Consider the following 21,545-nt stretch of genomic DNA (forward strand, 5'->3'; position numbering starts at 1 on the left):
TTTTTTTTTTTCTTTTTTTGAGAGAGTGACCCACCAGTTTTTGTTAACTTTACCTAGAAATTTATTGACTGTTAAGTGGGGGATGAGATAGAGGAAGAAAGAAGTAGGTGTGAGAGAGGAAGGGAAAGGAAAAGGGGAAAGATGGGAGGGGAAGAGAGATAATGTGAATCCATGCATCTGTAGAGAATAATGTCCAGGAATTAAATTTCTTTCCAAGGAATTTGACAATGCCTTGTGTAAGAACAAGCATAGGGATATGAACACTGTTCTCCCTGTGTGACAATCACGTAGATTGTAGTGGGAAGAGGACCATCTCTCTATTTTTTGAAAACATTCAAAAGAATTTTGTTTCTTTGCATGTAGTACAGAACAGGAAGTGCTTTGAAATCATGAATGTCTTTGTAGGATGTAGATACTACTGCCTTCCTACTACTATTCATTAAAAATAAAAGGACTACTTAACTTCCTAAGAGGCCAAGTATTGTTGTGAGTTTAGTATACATATTTTTTAATTTCTTGCCATTTAGTAAAAAATTAGGAAGAAAGGAATAAATTCTGGTTTTGTCGTCCAGTTTACCAGATATCTGTATCTGAATATACCCTTCTGAAAAATGTGTTCATGTTGAATAGCCTGTGGATTGACTCAGTTAAGAATACACATCCCGTGGTCTGAAGGATATGAAACAGCAAGTAAGAGACAACAGGTCTACTTCAGGGTTTCTAAACTATAGAAGGATTGCATAAACTCTGTGCTGCCAATAAATGTTGTTATCTGCAGACAGTGTAAACCTGAAAGTGAGAGGGGTGGCTGGAAAACTTCTCGCCTCTGAATTGGTCTACATGGATTAATTGCCCGGAAAGCATGCATATATTTGTAGTCTAATAAATAAATAAAAGCCAAGTGGTTAAAGCCTCTTTAGTAAGGAGGATGGTGGCTGCAAACTAAATGGCAACTTCCTTGTACTCTCCCTTAGTTGCCTGCTCCTTCTTCCACTGGACATAAACTCTCTTTTTCTCCTAAATACACAACGAATGTTCCCTGCTCAGCCATGCCAGTTTTCTTCCCTGACGGCTCATCTTATGGCATGCGGGAACAGCCTGCTCCAGTGCCTTTAAAAGACTGTGCCTTAAAAGACTTCCTTCTTGAGGCGAGTCTAGCCTTTCTGGACCCCTCTGCCCTTCAGGACTGACTCCCAAGGGACCCTCCCTACCAGTGTCCTGAACAATTCAAAGTTTACCCTCCAAAAGTCCAAGGTAGCAGTTTTACTGACCCCCCCCTCCTGACCTCACCAAGAATATGTACATACATATATATATTATATATATATATATATACACACATGGACAGGAAAAGTTGTGATTAATGGGGATGCACTGAAATGTGTGGGACCCAACCATAGATGGTATGTAATAATGGGTAGATGGTATGTAATAATGGGTGAATATTTTCCTGGTTTTGGCTGGGATAGAGTTAATTTTCCTCCTAGTAGCTGGTATGGTGCTTTGTTTTGGATTGAGAATAATGCTGATAACATATGGACATAAGCCAAGCACTTTTGAGCTTCTCATGCTGTCCTGCCAGTGAGGCTGGGGGTGCAGCATGAGCTGGGAGGAGACAGACCCAGGACAGCTGACCCAAATTGGCCAAAGGGACATTCCATACCATATGACATCATACTGAAGAATTATTTAATAACTTCATATTTTTCTTCAAGTATGACCCATCTACATGCTACTAGTATGGGATAACTTGTACTTATTCATTTAGAAATATGAAGCTCTTAGAGGCCTGAAGTACAAGACCACAAAAGTAATGTCTGTCTTTGCTTAAACTGGAAGAAATACTGTTTTCTAATCTACTCATTTGTTGTATTCAGATGAACTCAATCAGTTAATATATCTTTACTTACAATGAGAAAACTTTGTTTGCTTGAAGAGTCTCAAAACAGATTTAGAACAACAGTGACTCAGAAAACATTATCTGATGAATGGTAATTGAATTGAGAATGACGGAACTGCATAACTAAATTTAAATTCATAGTGGATGATTTTTTTTTAAATGGCAATCTGCTGATAAATTAAGGGCCTTTGTGGAGAAGTTAAGAATTGGGAATGACTAATTTTGCAGTTTAAGAAAAAAATATATCTCACTAATTTGAATACTTTTCCCTTCCACCCACTTTAGCCCCCAAGGAAAAGAAAAGAACAAAAAAAATAGAGAAAGCTAAAATGCATTCAAATCAGTGTAAAGAAAAGTAACAACCTAGGGATATTGCCTAAAAGTCTTTCACAGCTGCAGTCTCTCTGTAAAGTCTGTAATGCAGAATGATTTCCTCTAGAAAGTAGAAGCTGTTGCTGGAAAATGAACTGAAAGAAGGTCTTTGGACCAAATCCAGCTCTTTTCCCTTCCTTGAAGAGATATTTTGATTCAGCACTAGCACTGAACATCTAAACACAACATCTAAAACATCAGTTGGGTGGGTTTATGCTCTGGTCAGATAAGGGAAAACCTCTTTAAATCCAAAAGAAAACATTGATAATGGATCCATTCTGTATTTGCTGCACTATTAGTATTAATACTGTAGATATTAAAGGGCACTGATAATTTAATCAAAGAGTAAAGCAAATGTAGCAAATAAAAAACAACTAAAGCTCTCCCTTAGTTCAGCTGACAGGAGATGAGCATGTTTAGTAGATTAAACCCACATACATGGATGTGTGTGTGTGTCAGTAAGAAAGGAAGCAGTGATTTGACAAGTTTGAGGGAGAAAATATTGTACAGTTATACCAGACTGTCAAGAGTACTTTAAATCTCTGACAGCCCATAATCTATGTTAAAGACTGAAATATGAATTAATGTTGAAAAGCTAAATATCAAAATATTCCAGGGGGCAAAAGGTTGGAGATTTCCCATGAACACTTAGTAATCATTTTAAAGGAAAAAAAAAAAAAAAAAAGGTTCTTTCAATACTTTTAATATATCATGCACTTGTCTGTCAGAGATCAGTAAAGTGCAGACTTCCTAACAGTAGTTAGTATTACAACAGTAGTGATAATCAATGTCACTTTTATGAATTAAGTATACAGATTATGAACCCAGTAGAATGGTTTGAACATGCCTCACCATGTCCCTATTAGCACCTTCAGAATGTTTTTGACCATGACAGAACTTTTATTCCATAATTTGCATAATTCTGCCATAAGTAGTTTAGAGTAGATTAAAAGTGGGGAAGGAAGAAATTTTATTAAAAGCCCTGACATTATTTTATTGCATCCATTCCCTGGATTGTGAAAATGGTCATCTTTTATGATCAGTCCACCTTCAGAATCTTCAGACAGTAAAGTATTTTTAAATAAAATTATAATTAGATGTTCAAAATTGTTTTACAGTTAGTTAGTTTATGTTATTTGTCTGTTAGTGACTATATTTGGCAGAAATGTATTTAAATACAAGCAAATATAAGCAAATACAAGCAACAAAGTACTGGATAACATTTAGGCAAACAAAACTGCAAGATGCTACTACAGGGTTTTTGTGAGAGTCTAGAGAGATGTCACACATGGAGACACAAATGTCTCCATTGCTTCAATATGTGAAAGATTCTAATTTTTGATACCATGTTTACTCTGTAAGTAAAAAACATTTACAGCTACTGAAGGCATGAACATTACTTAAACAACAACAAAAAGAAACCAAAGCATTTCTGAATATATATATATATATCTTATACTACATAATAATTATCAGAAAACTATATATGTAAATTTCTTTCTTTTCTAGCGCCACTAACAGATAAACCACCAAAGCTTTTACACCCCTTGGAGAGTAAGCTAACAATTCAGGAGACCCAGTTAGGTAAGTAGCAAATGCATTTTTTTAATTGAAATTTTATGAAGATATTTGATGTGTTAATGTACAATGATTATGTAATTGTGTGATGACATTAATACTTTTATTGAAAAGTCATTAAACATACTATACTGACATGCAGAGATGTATCATATACTGTCTACCAGGGTGTTGCTCACAAATAGTTAGTAGAAATTAGTACTGAATACTAAGAACTTGAATACTACTGATGTTGGTTTTTACCATTGCTGAAAGTCTACAGTTAAACACGTACCTGAGCTTCTCTTTCTAAAGTTTCCCTTTTCTGCATATGTAATTATATCCATGGTGTATTTCAGATTTGGTAGGATTTTGTGGTTTGAATTCTGCTTTCAAGACTTCTTTGCTTTGGCACTTATGGAATTGCAAATATATTCTCTAATTATAAATGTTCTGCTGGTCTAAAACCATTCAGCAAACAGTGAGAAGTTAACATAATGGAATTTGATTATTTTGAATGTAAAAATACTTATGTTTATGAATCAAGAGTAATTCATGCATGAAGCAACCATTTTTTCCACCCTGGTGGTGGGTATTTATTGTCACTTTGGTCTCCTAGTGCCGTACAAGTAATTAAGGTTCCAAAGCTAAGCAAATGAGTGACTACAGCTTGAAGGATATAACAGTCCATCTCCTTTGTGGACTGACACTGAAGGCAACTTGTAAGTAGTTTTCAGTAGGTTACACTGGAATTCTGATTAGGTGCCAGAACAGCAACTTGGTGGAACTTTCAGCACGTTAGCTACAGAAACAAAGGGAAACAAGTCTGTTGGTTGTCTACATCCCAGAAAGAAAGAAAACAAAACTCAAGACATTCTTCAGCACAACATCAGGAAAAAGCAGGTTTGCAAATGAGTCTTACAGACACTGACAGAGTATTTTATGGTGCTTGCCAGTCTAGCTAGTAGTGGCCATAGTATAACTCATCTTTCTTTTGTTCTTCATCAAAAAATTCAAGCTATTCAGGTAATACTCTGAGGTGCTGGTATACCTGTCTTCTGAAAAAAAAAAAATATATATATATACAGAAAATGGGAGATATGTTTCCTAATACAGCTAAATTCTGTTGTTTCTGAAGGCATCATTTCTGATATACCAACTCAGAAAACTTTTCCTGTTCAACAATCCGAGATGATTTTACTTTTCATTCACCTACAAGCTTAGGAAACAGAAAGCAAGTGACTGCACAATTTTTTTTATTTATTTATTTTTTCCCCTCTTCCTAACTACCTAACTAATGCTGCTTACAGAGGTATTTTTTTAATGAAAAAAGAAAAAAAAGTCAGATCTTTTGGGGGTTTTGCCAATGTCTTGCCTAATATACTGCATTGATGAGACTAATCCAATAACACTGTAATTATGAATGGCTGGCTAGAGACTTTTATCTGTGATTTTCTGAAAAAATAATACCTTTGATTTCTGTTACTTCTAGGAAATAGAATGAATTATTTGAGAAATTCTGGGTTATGGAAAAGACACTTTTCAGACAACTAAATAGGTTTTGATGAATGTGAAAGGGTTAACTTTAAAATATTACTTTCAGACAGATTAGCAAGACTGATCATAAACAAATATGAAAATATAATACTTAACTTTATAGCAAGACACTGCAATAATATATTAATTTTTTGCTTCAAAGTCTGTGAAAAAGTAAGTGAGAGCTGGAGGAAGTATAAAAAAGGGATAGTTTCCTGACATGAAAATTATTCCACTCTTAGATTTAATGACTTGATCCTGCTCAACAATGTTTGAAAGGGCTGTGTTTCACTTTCACTTTGGAAAGCTATCATTAACTTCTGTGGGCCAGTTCATAATCTGAAAAAAATAATAATGATAATAATGAAATACTTCAACATCAAAAGAATATCCAGGTACACTTAGCCAAACATTAGACGATTACCTCTGCCATTATCTTCCCACCCGTCTGAGGGTAATCACACCTTGCAGACTAACTTAGATACTCCCAGAAAACATTACTCCTCCAGAAAGTCTTTGGGCTGTTTTGTTTGACCTCTCTGTTTGGAAAACAAACATATTGGTGGAAAGAGTAGCACAGAAACGGGGCACTCTGTAGGAGGCAACTGCTTGGATTTCAAGATTATGTGATCAGGTCACCAGTTGGTTAGGTGCAGAGCTCGTGCAGAGCTGGTGCAGTCAGTACTCTCTCTCCCCGCATTTCTGTGCTTCTTACCTCACAGTTGTCCACCCTGAATGGAAACGAAGGCAAAGCCCAAGTGTCAGGGAATGCCCATGGGGGATGTATACATAACATACAGGAATGCCTGTCTTCTGTGGATACACATGATGTACTGAAACATCAACAGTGATGGCTCACCTCAAAATCTTACTGTGCTGGCAGGCCAAAAAATGGTGCTAACAGACTTTTGAGAAAACTCTCAGTAAGCCTAGTTTGTTTGCTTTTGAAGAAGCCTCCGAAGTTTTGTTCTTAAACCAAGATACCTTCAGGAAGTGTCAAAATCATGGTGGGAAGACTCCAGACCTATCTGATCTGTTTGTCTCCAGCACTGCTGGGTGACAGACATCTGACATTTATTGCTGAGATATATCAGTCCCTTCTATAAATCAGTAATTAAAATTAATGTAATGGGACCACAGAGCTGTTGCATTACTGTGTTGCATGGCTTTCATGAGACAGCATCAGACCAAAATGTGACTGCACAAGAAAAAAGGAATCTCTCTAAAAAGTATTTCATAGAGTGTTATAGAGCTTGGCTTGCTAAGACAAAAGGAAACAAACCAAAGTTGGAGAATCTGCACTGCTCAGTCCTATGAACCTAAAGGATCCCATAGTCTAAAGTAATTCAGTCATGGAAAAACTGTCCCGCTATTCATCTGATATTTGGGAGAGTATTAAACATGGCTACAGTGCAACGAGCAACCTTAGAGAGTTGCAGGAGTCATGAACCTCATTTGAAATGAGGTTCACACTGAATAATAACCAGAAAATCCCTGAGTAGGGATAGAAATTGAATGAGAAATTCATTTCTCAAAGGCTTTTCTTGAAACACAGCATGAGGCAGCCAAAGCACGAGGAAGAGAAATTCTTGATGAGGAAAGAAAGTTTTATTCCCAACTTATCCTGGTCTGCATTTAATGTTTCTTGTTTGCAACTTCACTTCCATTTTTGTGATCAATAACTTACTCCTGTTGCAAGGGTAAAAGTGCTGTTTTCTTTTTAAGCTTTTCTCCTGACAAAGGGTTCCTAGATAGCAGTGGTGACTTCAATATAAACTTCTTCTCTGGAAACAATGCCTCTTGATAAAATATTATGTCAAATATAAGCTTCAAAAGTAAGAAGCCTGCAAGAAGTTTAGAGCAATAAGGAGGTGTGTTTTCCACTCAGCTCTGAGCTATTCTGTGAACTGGCAGCAGCATGAGCTGGGGAGCAAGGAAAAGCAGGTAATGAAGAGGAGGCAAGGGGATGTAGGGCACAGGTAATAAGGAACAACATGCATATGCAAAGAATGTCATCCTATGATTTTTTTCCTCTTACATTAAATACACTACCAAAATCAGCAAACAAAGCCCTATTAACATTTAAAAAAATAATAATAATATATGAAAATCCTAAACATCAGATAACTGTATATTTTTAAAATTATAGATTCATGCAGATGTTGTATATTTGATAGAAATATATCTATGATATACATATTTATATAAAAATTCTCTTCTGTTTTTGTGTATTGGTAAATTTTGAGGTTTTTCAGTTTCACCTGGCTTTTCAGTCAACACTCTTTATCCCACCAGCACTGTAAAACATTCATTCTTCTTAAAGAAACAATAATCATCATACTTTTAGTCTGACTGTAGAAAATCCAATTCTATTATCAAGTCAGTCTATTTTTATGAACAAAAAGAAGAAAGGTGTGTTTCTACAACAGACCATAATGAATTAAAGAAATAACCAAACCAGACCAAAACAAACCAAAATCTCTAGAATGATCTTAAACACTTAAACATAAACTAGTTATCCAATGTTCTCCCATTTTGCAATGCATTTCATGATTATATACAAGCCTGTAATTTGAAATGCCAAAATTCACCTAGAAAAATAAAGCAATTGTTGAATTACTTTCAGTTAGGCTACTTTGTATGTGATCTGAATGAAATGAGTTTTATCAAATTTCATCCAACACTAAAATTATAAAATTTACACTTGTGACCAAATATGAAATGAATCTAGTTTTCTTTCTTATTTGTTTCTGGGCATTGTTTCTGTAAAATTAAACTGACTGGTGTCTAAGGGCTTGTTTCTGTCTTCACCTCCTGAACATTTGATCATGAAAAAATGTCACTAAAACTGCTTTGACTTTGTTGCTTTTATTGATGGTGGGTTTTTGTTGGTGGTTTTGTTGGTGGCGTTGTTGGTGGTTTTTTGTTTGTTTTCCCTAAAATAAAATTAAGAACATAAGGAAGTTCTGGAAGGAGACAAGAATACTTCAGGTAGAGGAGAATACTACCACCATGTTTTCATAAAAATCTTCCACACAAATTGGCCTTGTTAATAATAAAAGAACTCCTAAGCCTTCCTAATCAGTAACTGTATAAATAAATTAACTAAAGTGATATGAAATAACTAGCAATATGTTTTTCCTTTCTGCATGATTATTAAAATGCTAAATATATATATATATATTTATCTGTACACAATTATTCTGTCATACTGACTCTATAACAGGAATAGAATCTTTTTCATAATGTTATAGGGAGTTACTCTAATTACACCAGTGTTCTTTATACTACGGTAATCTGGTTTTGAAGAAGAAAGCCCCAGTCCCTTCCAAGTGCTTCCACATAGCAGCAAACTCTGTTAACTGGAACATGCCAATGTGAAGGAAGTTCCTGCACAGTCACTGGCCCAGCACAAAGTGAAAGGAAATGGTGTCACCTCCTGTCACCCGTCCCATGCACAGAAAGGAGCCAGAGTGTGATTTTCATATCAACACAGCTGCTGAGACTTTACACTGTGAAACAGATCTTGGTGGCCTTGTGCTCAGGTTCTCTCATTGCCACACAAGTACGTTTACATCAAGAGAGGCTGACATCTCCTTCATCCCATTCCTCTCTAAAATACCCACTTGTGTGAATTCTGCTGAAATACAGGAAGAAATGAGCTTAGGAATGGAGTTCCTAATGTTGGTAGGAAATGTCCAGCAATTTTTCAGATGCAGATGATATATGTTATATATTATATGCAGATGATATATGACATCTGATAAATGTTGTTACTGTTTGGTGAAAAGTAAAATTACTTTTTAATTGATATAATAAAATTTAATTTATATAATATTTACCCAATTCTTTGTTAATCTTAACCTATCATGACTACAGAGACCCTTTTTCATACGGTGTTTATAGGAATAGAAAAGGTGAATTGTCCCTAGCTTTAGGAGCCTCAAAAGACTTGTTGTCTTTGTTGCCTTTTCCTAAGTGTAAGCTTCACAAAATCAGACAATCAGAGAATTGTTTAAGTTTTAAAAAACCTTCAAGATCATCAAGTCCAACCATTCACCTAACACTACAAGACCACTGCTAAAACATGTCCCTAAGCAACGCATCCACATTCCCCTGTTCCAATGCTCAGCCACCCTTTCCATGAAGAAATTCTTCCTGATATCCAATCTAAACCTCCCCTAGCTCAAACTGAGGCCATTGCCTTGCATACTTTTCACACAAGAAAAGAGACCAATACACTCCTTGCTCCCATCTCCTTTCACATAGTTCTTCTCAGGTAGTTCTTTCAGGTAGTACTTCTCTTCTTCCAGTCTAATTCCAATTCTGTATCTTAAAACTTGAACAAGCTCCACTCTTTCTTGATTTAATCAGGAGGATTAAAAAATCATGAATAAGATAATAAGATCATAAATAAAATAATTAGAAATATGTATGTAAAATGTTTATTTTCTCTCATTCTTCATTTGTGTGTACATCTGAGTCTAAACATATGTGTATATCCAATCTCTCCCTACATATCTAACTTATATATACATACATTCATATAGATAAAACTTGACCATACATTTGTTCAAATTTTATCTCATTTTATTAATGTGTTGTCTGGGAAAACTTTATCTGAATTTATGAGGGAATAATCAGGCTTCATTTTTCATGTTAGTTTTAACCCACTGAAAAATGTCTGCTCTGGAGTGTACTCTATGCAGTACTTATCTGAGGTAGTTTCAGTGGTAAACTTCCAAATCTGATTTGATGCAATCAAAATGGTCTGTTCAGTCTCTCTACAACGATGTCCATTTTTTATGTGCAGATTAAATTTAAAAGAATTTTCTTTTCCCTACTTTGTGAAATTTTTCACAGTTTATGTTAAAAAGAAAATACACAATTTATTTTTATAGCATGGAAGAAAAAAAATATATATATATATATGAATTATCTGTGGGAGACGGCAAGATATAACTTAACAAAACCAAGATTATCATAAATACAGAATACCATATACCATGAAATACAATCTAGAAATAGAAATACACTATACATGATTGGCACCCTTTGAATATTGTAGTCCTAAAAAGACTATAATTGCATAAATTGCATAGCTTGTTCTGTGAATATTTTCACCAGATTTTTGGCTTGTAAGCTCTGTTTTCTGTTTGTAACTTACATACAGATACTTAATCTTATCTGTTGTTGAAACACAAGTGTTTCCTTGCATACGAAAAACAAACTAAAATGTAACAATGTCACTAAGCAGTAGTAGTAGTAAATATCAAAATTTAGAGGTGTAAATATCAAAATCAAAATTTGTTTTGTCCTAAGTACTTATGATTGATAACTTTTTTTTTTTTTAAATTAATTATCTACTCCATAATATTCTGATCTAGAGATCTCTTGTGAGCAACAATGATCTTCAGATTTTTTTCAGATTTTTTTTTCAGATCTTCAGACTGATCTTTTTAAGGATTTTCATGGACCATTGGTGGATCTATGAATGCTAGAAGTTTTGTTTGTTTGTTTGCTTTATTATTAATAAATAATAATAATAATAATAATAATAATATGTTATTATGTATTGTTGTTATTATTATTGTTATTGTTATTATTTCACAAGAATTAGCCTATTTAGCAGTTCCAGTCTTTCCAGCATTCTTGGTGATCAGTATATGTTCATGCAGTCCAAATTAAGATTGGTTTTACAAGAAGCGGCACTGAACATTCATTCATTTATTTATTTATTTATTTATTTATTTATTTATTTTACATCTTATATGTACCGTGTTGTAGATTGTATTAAGTTTTAGTTCTGTACACAGGTGTGTTTCTGAAAAATCTATCAAAATTTGCATAGTTTCTTGATAGCAATTATTATCTGGGATTTGACATGGAAATAAACAATGGAGACTTATTCGAAGGAACACTGCCAGGGGCTTAAGCTCAGAGGCTTAAATGCTTGTGATAAATTCTTACAATTGAGTATTACAATTGTGTATCTCTCACAGAATACTCTAGATGAGAAGTAAAAGACAACATATTTTTTTTTCCACATTCTATCCTGTTTTTTTCATTTTATTGTTTTGCCTAAGGTAGAATTATGACAATAGATTAATTAAATAGTTTTTCTTCTTCCCACACAATAAAATAAAATATGTTCTGAAACAGAACGTTTATTCAGTCCTTAGTTTTCATGCTTAGTTTTCATGCTTAGTTTTCTGAACATATATATATATATATAAAAATATCTAAAAATAAATACAGGGGGTTGAACACTCATTTCACTGAACTCAGAAGTAGCTCTTGAGAACTATGGAGCTAGAAAGTTAAAAGAGAAAGCATCCAAGTTCAGTGAAAACCAAATTTAAATTTATACCTCTGAATCATGAGTCCTTTGTGGCATATCTACCTTGGACAACAATAAATGTCACCTTTTAAAGCATCAGTCATTTCAACTGCTTGAAGTATCATTTAAATAGAAATGTTCTATACTACAATATTCTGGTCTCAATAGCTATTGGGAGCTCAATAGCTCCCAATAACTATTTTATAATAACTGCAAATATTTGTAAGAAAATAAATATTACAAGAATGTTATACTTATCAAGAAATAAAAAAGATCAAGTTAGTATTCATACTAATTACCAAATTTAATGAAGCACATACTTCATTTAACCCACATTAAGGGTATTAAGGAAAAAAAATATATATAGCCAATATTAAAAAATTACCTTTTTTATGTTAATGTAATGAGTACATTTGAGACATAAGGCTAGAGAGTCTCATGTATTGTTTCCTTCACAACTTTTCTAGGCAATTCATTTGAAGCAATAAATGCTCGTATTTCTGAATAATTCATTCAGGGTCTGATTTTTCATGGGATTTCTAAAAGCATACATGGTGCATTTCTGTTCATTAAAAATCATAGGAGAACTAGCTTCTTTGCATTGGCTTTTAAGGGTTGACAGAAAAAATATCTATAGGTTTATTATAGCTTAAATTATATTTGCAGAATGTTTTTGTGTTTTTGTTGTTGTTGTTGTTGTTTTAATTTATTTTTTTTAATCTCTTGCTAATTTATTTTAACTGGAGTATTTATCTCACTCAAATAAAAATTAGAGGATTTATTTCTGGCAGACATTTTCTACTTTTAAAATAGTTGCAAATGGAGCAGCTAGTGTTGTGCAACCTTGTATATTTTTATTTTTTCTTTTTCAAGTGGTAATCAATGTCAAAGTATATATTTTAGCATAGATACAGTGCCCAAGACAGCATCTGTAGTTTCCCTGTGCTTTGGAAGACCCAGGCATTTTTAAAAAGATTATGTATATTAATACCTTCTGTCGTGTTAGTAATAAATCCATGAGATTATTCTTTGTATAAAAATAAAATAAAAATTAAAATAAATAAATAAAATAAAATAAAATAAAATAAAATAAAATAAAATAAAATAAAATAAAATAAAATAAAATAAAATAAAAATTTACTTTTCCAAGGGCAAAGTCCAAGACTGAAATTATTTGGAATTACTTCTAGATAATGAATGATCTTCAGTTTGTCTAGGGTGTTGTCAGAATCTAATAGATAAGTATGTTAGTGCAATAACAGTTCAAACCTAGCTTAAGTCAAAAATTAAAATGTATATGAAGATGCTGTTTACTCATATTCTCTGAACTCAGAACTTCAAAAACTTTTTTTTTTACAAACACTGCTACCTGTTATATATAATTCCTTGTCTACCAACCCAATTTTTATGAATACTATGAATACACTTTCAGTTACTTTATTTTGAGAGTTCCTTATGCCAGTCTCTCTCCTCAGGGTAAAGAGAAAAGGTTAGGTCAAAAATGGAGTCTGGTTCCCAGGGATGTCTGAGCCAGCATGTCAGCAGTTTAAAAGAGAAAGGACTATACAACCTTCTACTTTTATAGAAGATAAAAGTGTAAGAAGGAGGCAAAATTTTCCTATTAACTGTTTCCTGGAACCAAAAGATAAAAAGATGTGTAGAATCAGACGTACAAAGATATTCAGAAGCTGTCCTGGAATTTCTGTTGCTCACAATACTTCTGTGTTTCTGCTATTTATGCACTATGATGAGTATTCGTCCACCTTGAGACATCTGACATGAATAGGTTCTTGAAATAGTCAGTGGAGCCTCCTGAGGTCATACAATTTTACCTGGCAACTAGGTTAGCCACTAATAGTGTGATGTTCCGTGATTGATTTAATATAGTGTAAGTCTGTGCTGCTCCAATATCTGTCCCCTGGTGCTCTTCTCTTTAACCCAGCTTCAGCATTCATACTCAACAGGTCCATGAGATGGCTAAAAAGTAATCCAAAAAGTAAGAAAACCAATTTCAACTAAACAGCTCACTCCATTGATGGTGACATAGCTGCAACAAAACATTGGTGCCAATACATGGTGAAAATGGGAGAGCATGGCTGGGAAGCAAAGAAATGAGAAGACAAAATAAAGTTTTTTTGGCTCAAAGCAGTTATGAAACATCACTGTAAGTCAATAAATGATTAAAGTAAGTTCTCCATTGGGACAATGTACATGTATACACGGTCCATATATAGAAAGAAGCACCCTTAGGACATAAATCATTATTTCAGAGTGGAACTGCTCTACAGCTGCAAGTATCTTCCTGTCAAGGTGGGGTTTTGGACCTTATCACACCAGTGATTCACTCTGTTCACTGTATGGTTTAGACTCTTTGCTAAGGCATATGGAATGATGTACTTGAAGATGGAACATGTACATAGCTTCCTTCCTGATACCTATGTACCACAGGTGAATGCTACACTTTCAAAAATATTTAAAATAGACCTTTCAAAAACATGTTACATTGAACCATTTTAAACCATGAGTTTTATAACTGGAAATGTCATAGATATGTCATAGAAAATTATAGCCTAGATTTTCTATTGTGTTTATATTTTTGACCGTTAAATTAATCAAAATGCAACTCCACAAATGGAGATGTGTTCATGATTTATCATGACCAAATACAGGAAATAATTCCATCAGCTAATCATTATTTGGATGTTATTTAAAGTTATAAATGAATCATACTGTTACTTAATTGGCTATCTGGTATCCTGTTACAGAAACTTGAGAGTGATTAATACATTCTTTCTTGGGGAAAAATAAATAAATAAATAAATAAGTATATTAGTCATATTAACTCTTTATTTAGACTTTAAGTTAATTTTATCAGCTTTTCTTCCTTCAACTCCTTTGTACTTTTATATTGATATGAGTAAAGACCATTGTTGATAGTCTTTGTTTTCCAGTTGAAGTATACATAATAAATTGATGATACTAAGAATAACATAATAAATATATTTGAAGGACACAGAGTTTAGTCACAGAGTCCATCAAACACAAAAGACGATTTAAATGTTAAAAGATGAGATTTTCAATGGTAAATTTGCAGTCTTTTACAATTTTAATGTCAGAAGAATTATTTTATTTGTTCGTCTTTTAGTGGCATGAAAACAATAATCTCAAGATCATTTCTGCCTTTGAAATAATGCTTTTTTATATAAAAAAATACTGGTTTTGATAAAATCTGCACAAGTAAGGTTATTGAATCTACTGTATCAGTACAATACACTGAAAAGTTATTGTATGTCTAACCTAATAATTTTGTGGTATCTTATTTTTACTTTGACTCCATGCAATAAGCAATCATCAATGCAAATATTATAAATAACTTTAAGAGGAAATCACTTTGTTTTTGAATTTCTTCTCTTTCTTTTTTTTTCCTTCCTTCCTTCCTTCCTTCCTTCCTTCCTTCCTTCCTTCCTTCCTTCCTTCCTTCCTTCCTTCCTTCCTTCCTTCCTTCCTTCCTTCCTTCCTTCCTCCCTTCCTTCCTCCCTTCCTTCCTCCCTTCCTTCCTCCCTTCCTCCCTTCCTCCCTTCCTCCCTTCCTTTACAATGGAAACACCATAGTTTCCACTAATTATATTGAACTGTTGCAGTCCACATCCATATGTGCCCACTACCAAATCACCACCCTCTCCACAAATGAATGTCTTCATGCATCCTTTTTTCCCAACTCCATTTTGCTTAAGCTTTTTTTTATGGAATTATAAGTAGAGATCCAGCCTGAAGTAGATCAAAAGAAAAGACTTGTATCAAGAGCAGTCAGTATCTCACAGATGTTGAGTGTCTTCTCCTTTGAATTTTGCTCATAATTTAGAAGTGTTATCCTCGTTATTGCAAGATAGTGTCACTGATCCATCTATCACAAACTACTCTGCAGCCTCCCTACCCTATCTCCTGTTTTGATTTGTGGCAATCTGTTAACAAGTGTGGGTGTGGACTGACTCCTCTGAGATGTCATAACATCCCAAGGCATGAAAAGTAATTCATAAGGTTTTCTGTCCTGAATTAATTATACTTTCAGAATTACCTTAATGGATATGGGGATCTATGCAAGCATTTAAAAGTCACCCTCCTGTGTGGTTCTCTTGAAACTTCACTGCTGAAGCTGTGAGCAAAGGCTTCTTTGACTTGGCGCAGAGAAGGAGGCTCCACTAGATGGAGAGCATGGTTTATACAAAGGCTATATTAATCTGGAGGCTGTTTTACTCACAGGATGGAAGCCTGTGGTTTAGAGTTGAAATGAGTCTAAAGAGGACAATTTAAATCATCTTGTTTCTATCTCTGTATTCAGTATGTCTGAGTTTTTCAAGGAGTTGTCTAAATCCAGAGGGCAATATAACTTTCAGGCAGATGGAGAAGGATGGACAAAACTGAGAAAGACTATGAGCTAATTTAACATGGAACTGGAAATGCCTTGACTACCAAACTGCTGACAGAAGTCATTAGCTTGTGTAACATTTCTTGATAATCTTGATCCTAGGTAGATTTAGATATACCAAAGGAATTTGGAAATGGCGCTGACTCCATTTCAGTAGAAGTGCCTGGTATGTCAGGTATAGTTTCTACAACACCTTAATACATACACCTTAATACATACACAGAGAAAACATACACAGAGCTGCCAGTAATAGTTTACAATCAATCCACAAATGAAATATAGGGCTTCACTAGTTAGACAATATTGAAGATGAAAACTCTCATGTATCTACAACTGTTGGTTATTCCCAAGTCATTTACTTTGGGTCTCAAAAAGTGGAGCTTCAGTAATTGACCACTATCAACAATTACTGAAATGTGTATTTAGTGCATTATAAATGCAAGAGAAAACATTGCTAAGGTTTAATATAACATTATTTTATTTGCTTTTTATATGGGGTACTATACACATAATCAGTTACTGTTGCAAAGCAAATGCTATGCCAATCCTTACACTGTGATAACACAGTAGAATATCTATTTTGTTTATTTATAATGTAACATAACACATCTCCTTCACAATTATTAATGATAAGTTAATAATAAATTAGAAATGACTGTCTAGATCATTTTAAAGAATTAAATTTCAGACATAAAGGCGCTGCTGTGTATATGAAAACTAATACACTACACTGAAATCAAAAAATCTTTCCCATATTCATGCCTGATACCTGCTACTAGTACAACAATTTATCATACATGAATGCCATTTCTAGGAAATCCCTTTTTTTTTTTTTCCCTGTTTTCCTTAAAGCAGGACCATACCATTAAGTCCTTCTATCCTATAAACATATTCAATAAAAGGAAGCTGTTTGTATATATTTTTTTCTGACCTCTGCATACAGAATGGTAACTTACATATCAGACTTAAAGGGCGTATTTCAATAAATTAAACATTTTTAATTTACCTTCCACCAAATACAGTATGTATCATACAAGTAAATATGCGTACATAAATTTAGGGTGGTTTTTTGTTTTGTTTGGTTTTGTTTTTAAATACAACATGAACTAAACTTTTGGGTTTACTTGCAAACTAATTCAAAAAACAAAACAAAACAAAATAAAATAAAATCATCTAAGAAAAAATATTACCAGCAGTTTTTACAGCACTTAAATGTATTCAGCTAGGTCAGAAGACAAAGATAACAAAATCTGAATAAAAGTAAAAATTTTTTTTGTTACAATTTTACAGTTCAGGATAGAGTTAATGAGTCTCTCTTTAAATGTGGCTTTTAAAATGGAAGATGTTAGTTTCTGATACCATGTTGCCTGTGTAGATTCCAGATACAAACTTGACCAGTCTACAGTAATTAGAGATTGCTGTATGGATGAATGGAAAACACATAACTATAAGTACATAATAAAAACAAACTGTTGTACACATAGATTAAAAATGGCATCCTATAACATTGTCCTTATGGTACTATGAGAAACTATGTATTTTACAAGACAAGAAGAAACTGCTTTTTATCTTTTGAATGTTTTCTGATAAGTAAGAAAAATAAAAGGTAAATAAATTATTGTTTAAAATAGGAACTTAATCTGGTAAAAGGCAATAAAAGGAGACTTTTTTCAACAAGATTAATTGTTCATTATGCACCCATGCTACCAATTTCTGTCTACTTAGAATATCAATCTAAAGAATGTAGTTTGCTTTAAGGAAAGTTTGGGGAAGGAAGGAAGGAAGGAAGGAAGGAAGGAAGGAAGGAAGGAAGGAAGGAAGGAAGGAAGGAAGGAAGGAAGAGGAATGGTAAGATAATTCTAAGTAAAAGTCAAGACTGTTAACAGTCTGTTTCAAGACTGGAAATAGGTGGCTTGAAGGAGAATCCTTAACATGTAACTAAAATAAATATTTTTTTATGCATTAATGTTAGTGTTTTGCTGTTGTTGTTTGTTTGTTTGTTTGTTTCTGATAATGACTGATGGGAGAAAAAAGGCCTGGCAGAATCTTGATTCTTAGTTCAGAATCTGAAGTTTGATTAAAATAGATAATTTTATTAAGGATTTATAAATTATATACATGTTTTACAAAACTTCATAAAAAAATGTATCACAAAGTAGTAAGAAAATAAATAGTGAGATGGAAATCTGGCTTATGTAAGTAATAATAAAAATAATTTCAGAAATGTTGCATTGAAAAAATTCTGTAAGTTTCTTTAAAAGGAGTTTCCCTGTTTCTCTTTAGCCGATCAAATTCAGGTATCTTTGCAATTTAAACCCTTTCCAGTTAGGAAAGACTTTGCATCTTTCTATAGATATAAATAATTCAGAAGACTGAGAACCATCAATCAGTTTTGTATTGGATATAAAATATAACAGTGTCTTTAAAAAGCCTTAAAGAGCCCTTTCAACTTTTTATTATATCTACATGTAAAATGTCCTGTCCTTGTCAGGCTTCATTCTCTAGAGGGTTGTACACTTTCCTCTCCAGTAATCATCCCTGCAGACTTTTACAAGCAATACTGCTGGCACATATATCCTTCACAAAAAAAGCCCAAACCCACTAAATGTTCCCTCAGTTCTAGTTCTGTTTCTTAAATTTCTCTTTGAAAATAGTTGTCTTTCTCTATTGAGATAGTGCCTATCAACCCTGATAATAAATATTTTTCTCTTGTAATGATTAATTAAGACAATTTTCTAGCCTAGGTTCTGTCTTGTCTCACTACTATTATTTTCCAAGTAATTCTAGTCTAACTGCAAAGTATCATCTGAGATTCAAGGACCATACCTTTTACAGAACTGAATACTGCCGGTAATGGACTGTTCTTCAGTTGTCTATGTGACAGACATTTAAAAGACAAGTATCCAGTTTCAAATTATCCTTTGGGACAGACACTTCTCAGAGCAGTAAAGCAATAAACCTTTACCTAGAAGAGCACCTTTTAGAACAGTGAAACCTTCCTAAGTAGCAGTTCCTGTAATGAAAAGGGCTTCCTTTCCTGTTGGAGTTTCACCCACACACCCTGAGAATAGAAGAGACTTTCTAGTTTCCCAAGATCCTCCATAAAAGTGACAGAAAATTTATTGAACAAGAGACAGTCATTATCTCAGAAGGACATTCGTTTTCCCACATCTTCACCAGAAGTCACAGAGGAACATCAAAAATCTTCTAACAGTCATTCAGATGAGACTGCATTTCATACATGGCAGAAATAGCTAAGGCAGATATGACCCTATTTCAGAATAGATTTATTGGTGATGGCCAGGCAGAGCAAACTGCAACTGAAATTATTAAAACTTCGTTGTTTTACAGTCTACACATTTTCTGTACATTTTGTTAGAAGCAAAAACTGCAAGCTTCTAGAATAAAAACTTCTATTCTAGTATATACAGACTGTCTAGAGCAATGCCTGACAGGTAATATTTAGTCACAGTGGCTGCTACCACAATAATAATATTGGTTTTGCCTTTTCCTTGGAAAGAGATTTAGAATACAGTTATTACTCCTCAATCCCTTCTCCACTGTGCTGACCTCTCCATGAACTTATAAATATCATTCCTGTAAAGGACACTGTGTTATTCCTTCAGCAGTCTCTTCCAAGTCAAAAGCAGGAAGAAAGGCAAAGAAGAAAAGAAAGGCAAAACATGTTCCATACAGTAAAAATATCTCTGAAAATTATATTAAATAAAAACTCTACACATTCTATTCAATATCCTTCTTATTAGGAGATACTTTGCAGCTACCAGACACCCCAAAGGACTCTACAAAAATAGGAGCTACCAGTTATTTTTTGTAGTGTTCATCTGCTGTTTCTGACTACTTAAAACTCTGTCAGGTCATTCAGACTGAACTTCCTGTGTTTCAGTTTATGCCCATTGCTTCTTGTCCTGTTGCTAGGCACCACTGAAAAGAGTCTGGCCTAATCCTCATGACCTCCTTCCTTTAGATATTTGTACACGTTAAGTTACCCTCTCAATCTTTTCTTCTCCAAGCTAAATAGGCCCAGTTCTCTCAGCCTGTCCTCATGACAGATGCTCCAGTCCCCTCAATATCTTTGTAGCCTTCCGCTAGACTCACTCCAGTAGCTCCCTGTCCCTCTTGTACTGGGGAGTCCAGAACTGGACACAATACTCCAGGAGTGGCCTCATCAGGGCTGAGTAGAGGGGGAGGATCACCTCCCTTACCTGCTGGCAACACTTCCAAATGCAGCCCAGGATACCGTTGGCCTTCCTGGCCACAAGGGAACATTGCTAGCTCATGGTCAGCCTGCTGTCCAGCAGGCCTCTCAGGTCAACTGCAGAGCTGCTCTCCAGCAGGTCAACCCCCAGCCTTTATTGGGTTATTTTTCTCTAGGTGAAGGACACTGCACTTACCTTCATTTAACTTCCTGAGTTTTCTCACCGTCCAACTCATCAGCCTGTCAAGGTCCCACTGAATGTTAGAACAACCTTCTGGGGTATCAGCCACTCCTCCCAGCTTTGTGTCATCAGAAAATACCCTATTCTATCATCTAGGTAATTGTAATTCAGGTGTAATTCAGGAGTTCTTGCACTAAGATCCCCAAATCTCCTGCATATTATAGCTGTCCTTTGCTATTTCATCAGCTTTGCAGGGAATCAGACCATATGTTTGGTGCATCCACCATCTATCTATACTGCCGTTTTTAATTAGAAATAAAAGTTTATATATATATATTTACACACACACACACACATATATATATTTAGTATGCATACATTCGGTAAAATTTATGTGTAGTAATTACAGGTTTCAAGAGGGTGCTTATTAGTACTCTCCTGCCCAAATTATTATTATTTTCAGGCAAAAGCCTCTATGTATTTCAGAAGAGAATGTGCTTCCATCTCCAGAACTAACTTACTTTTGAAATGGTCTAAACTGAGGAGAAATGCTAAATGCATGTTATCAAATTCAGTGCACCTGCTTGCCTTTTGTTAGACCACTTTGTACCAGCAGTATAGTTTCTGCGATTTAATGATCTATGCATGCATGAGCTTATGAGATATCACACACAAACTTCCTCATTAGCAGTTTACAGACTCATGGAGAGAACCATCATGTGGAAATGCTTAATGAAACATGAAAGAGCTTTTTACATGCTCCCAGTATCTTTTGCTCTGTTCTATATTAATGGCAGCTTTTTCTTGTGGGTATGTCATGCATTCCTTATCTCTGTTATCAGATGTTGATTTTCAATGACAGGTATGGTATTCAGAATTGAAATCTTTCGATGTGCTGTATCTAGAGTTGCACTCAAATTTCAGTAAAAAGCCTAAACTTTATAAATAACTCTAAAGGTATCTGAGGGACCCTTCAAAGACTTCTAACAAAACAGCCGGCTCCGAAAAAGCAGAAATG

At 34.2% G+C, this 21,545-nt stretch overlaps 1 protein-coding gene across 1 annotated transcript in view; it reads left to right on the top strand.

Annotated features, from left to right (window-relative positions):
* IL1RAPL1 (interleukin 1 receptor accessory protein like 1) overlaps positions 1 to 21,545 on the top strand; it is a gene marked incomplete at its 3' end in the record, with an annotated part of 758,136 nt that overhangs the window by 572,286 nt on the left and 164,305 nt on the right. The window contains exon 6 of the mRNA XM_082779239.1: positions 3,782 to 3,856. Coding sequence (XP_082635365.1) covers positions 3,782 to 3,856 — 75 coding nt within the window. The remainder of the gene's footprint in view (positions 1 to 3,781; positions 3,857 to 21,545) is intronic.

This window comes from Aythya marila (genome assembly GCF_965140915.1).
Source record: "Aythya marila genome assembly, chromosome: 1".
NCBI lineage: Eukaryota > Metazoa > Chordata > Aves > Anseriformes > Anatidae > Aythya > Aythya marila.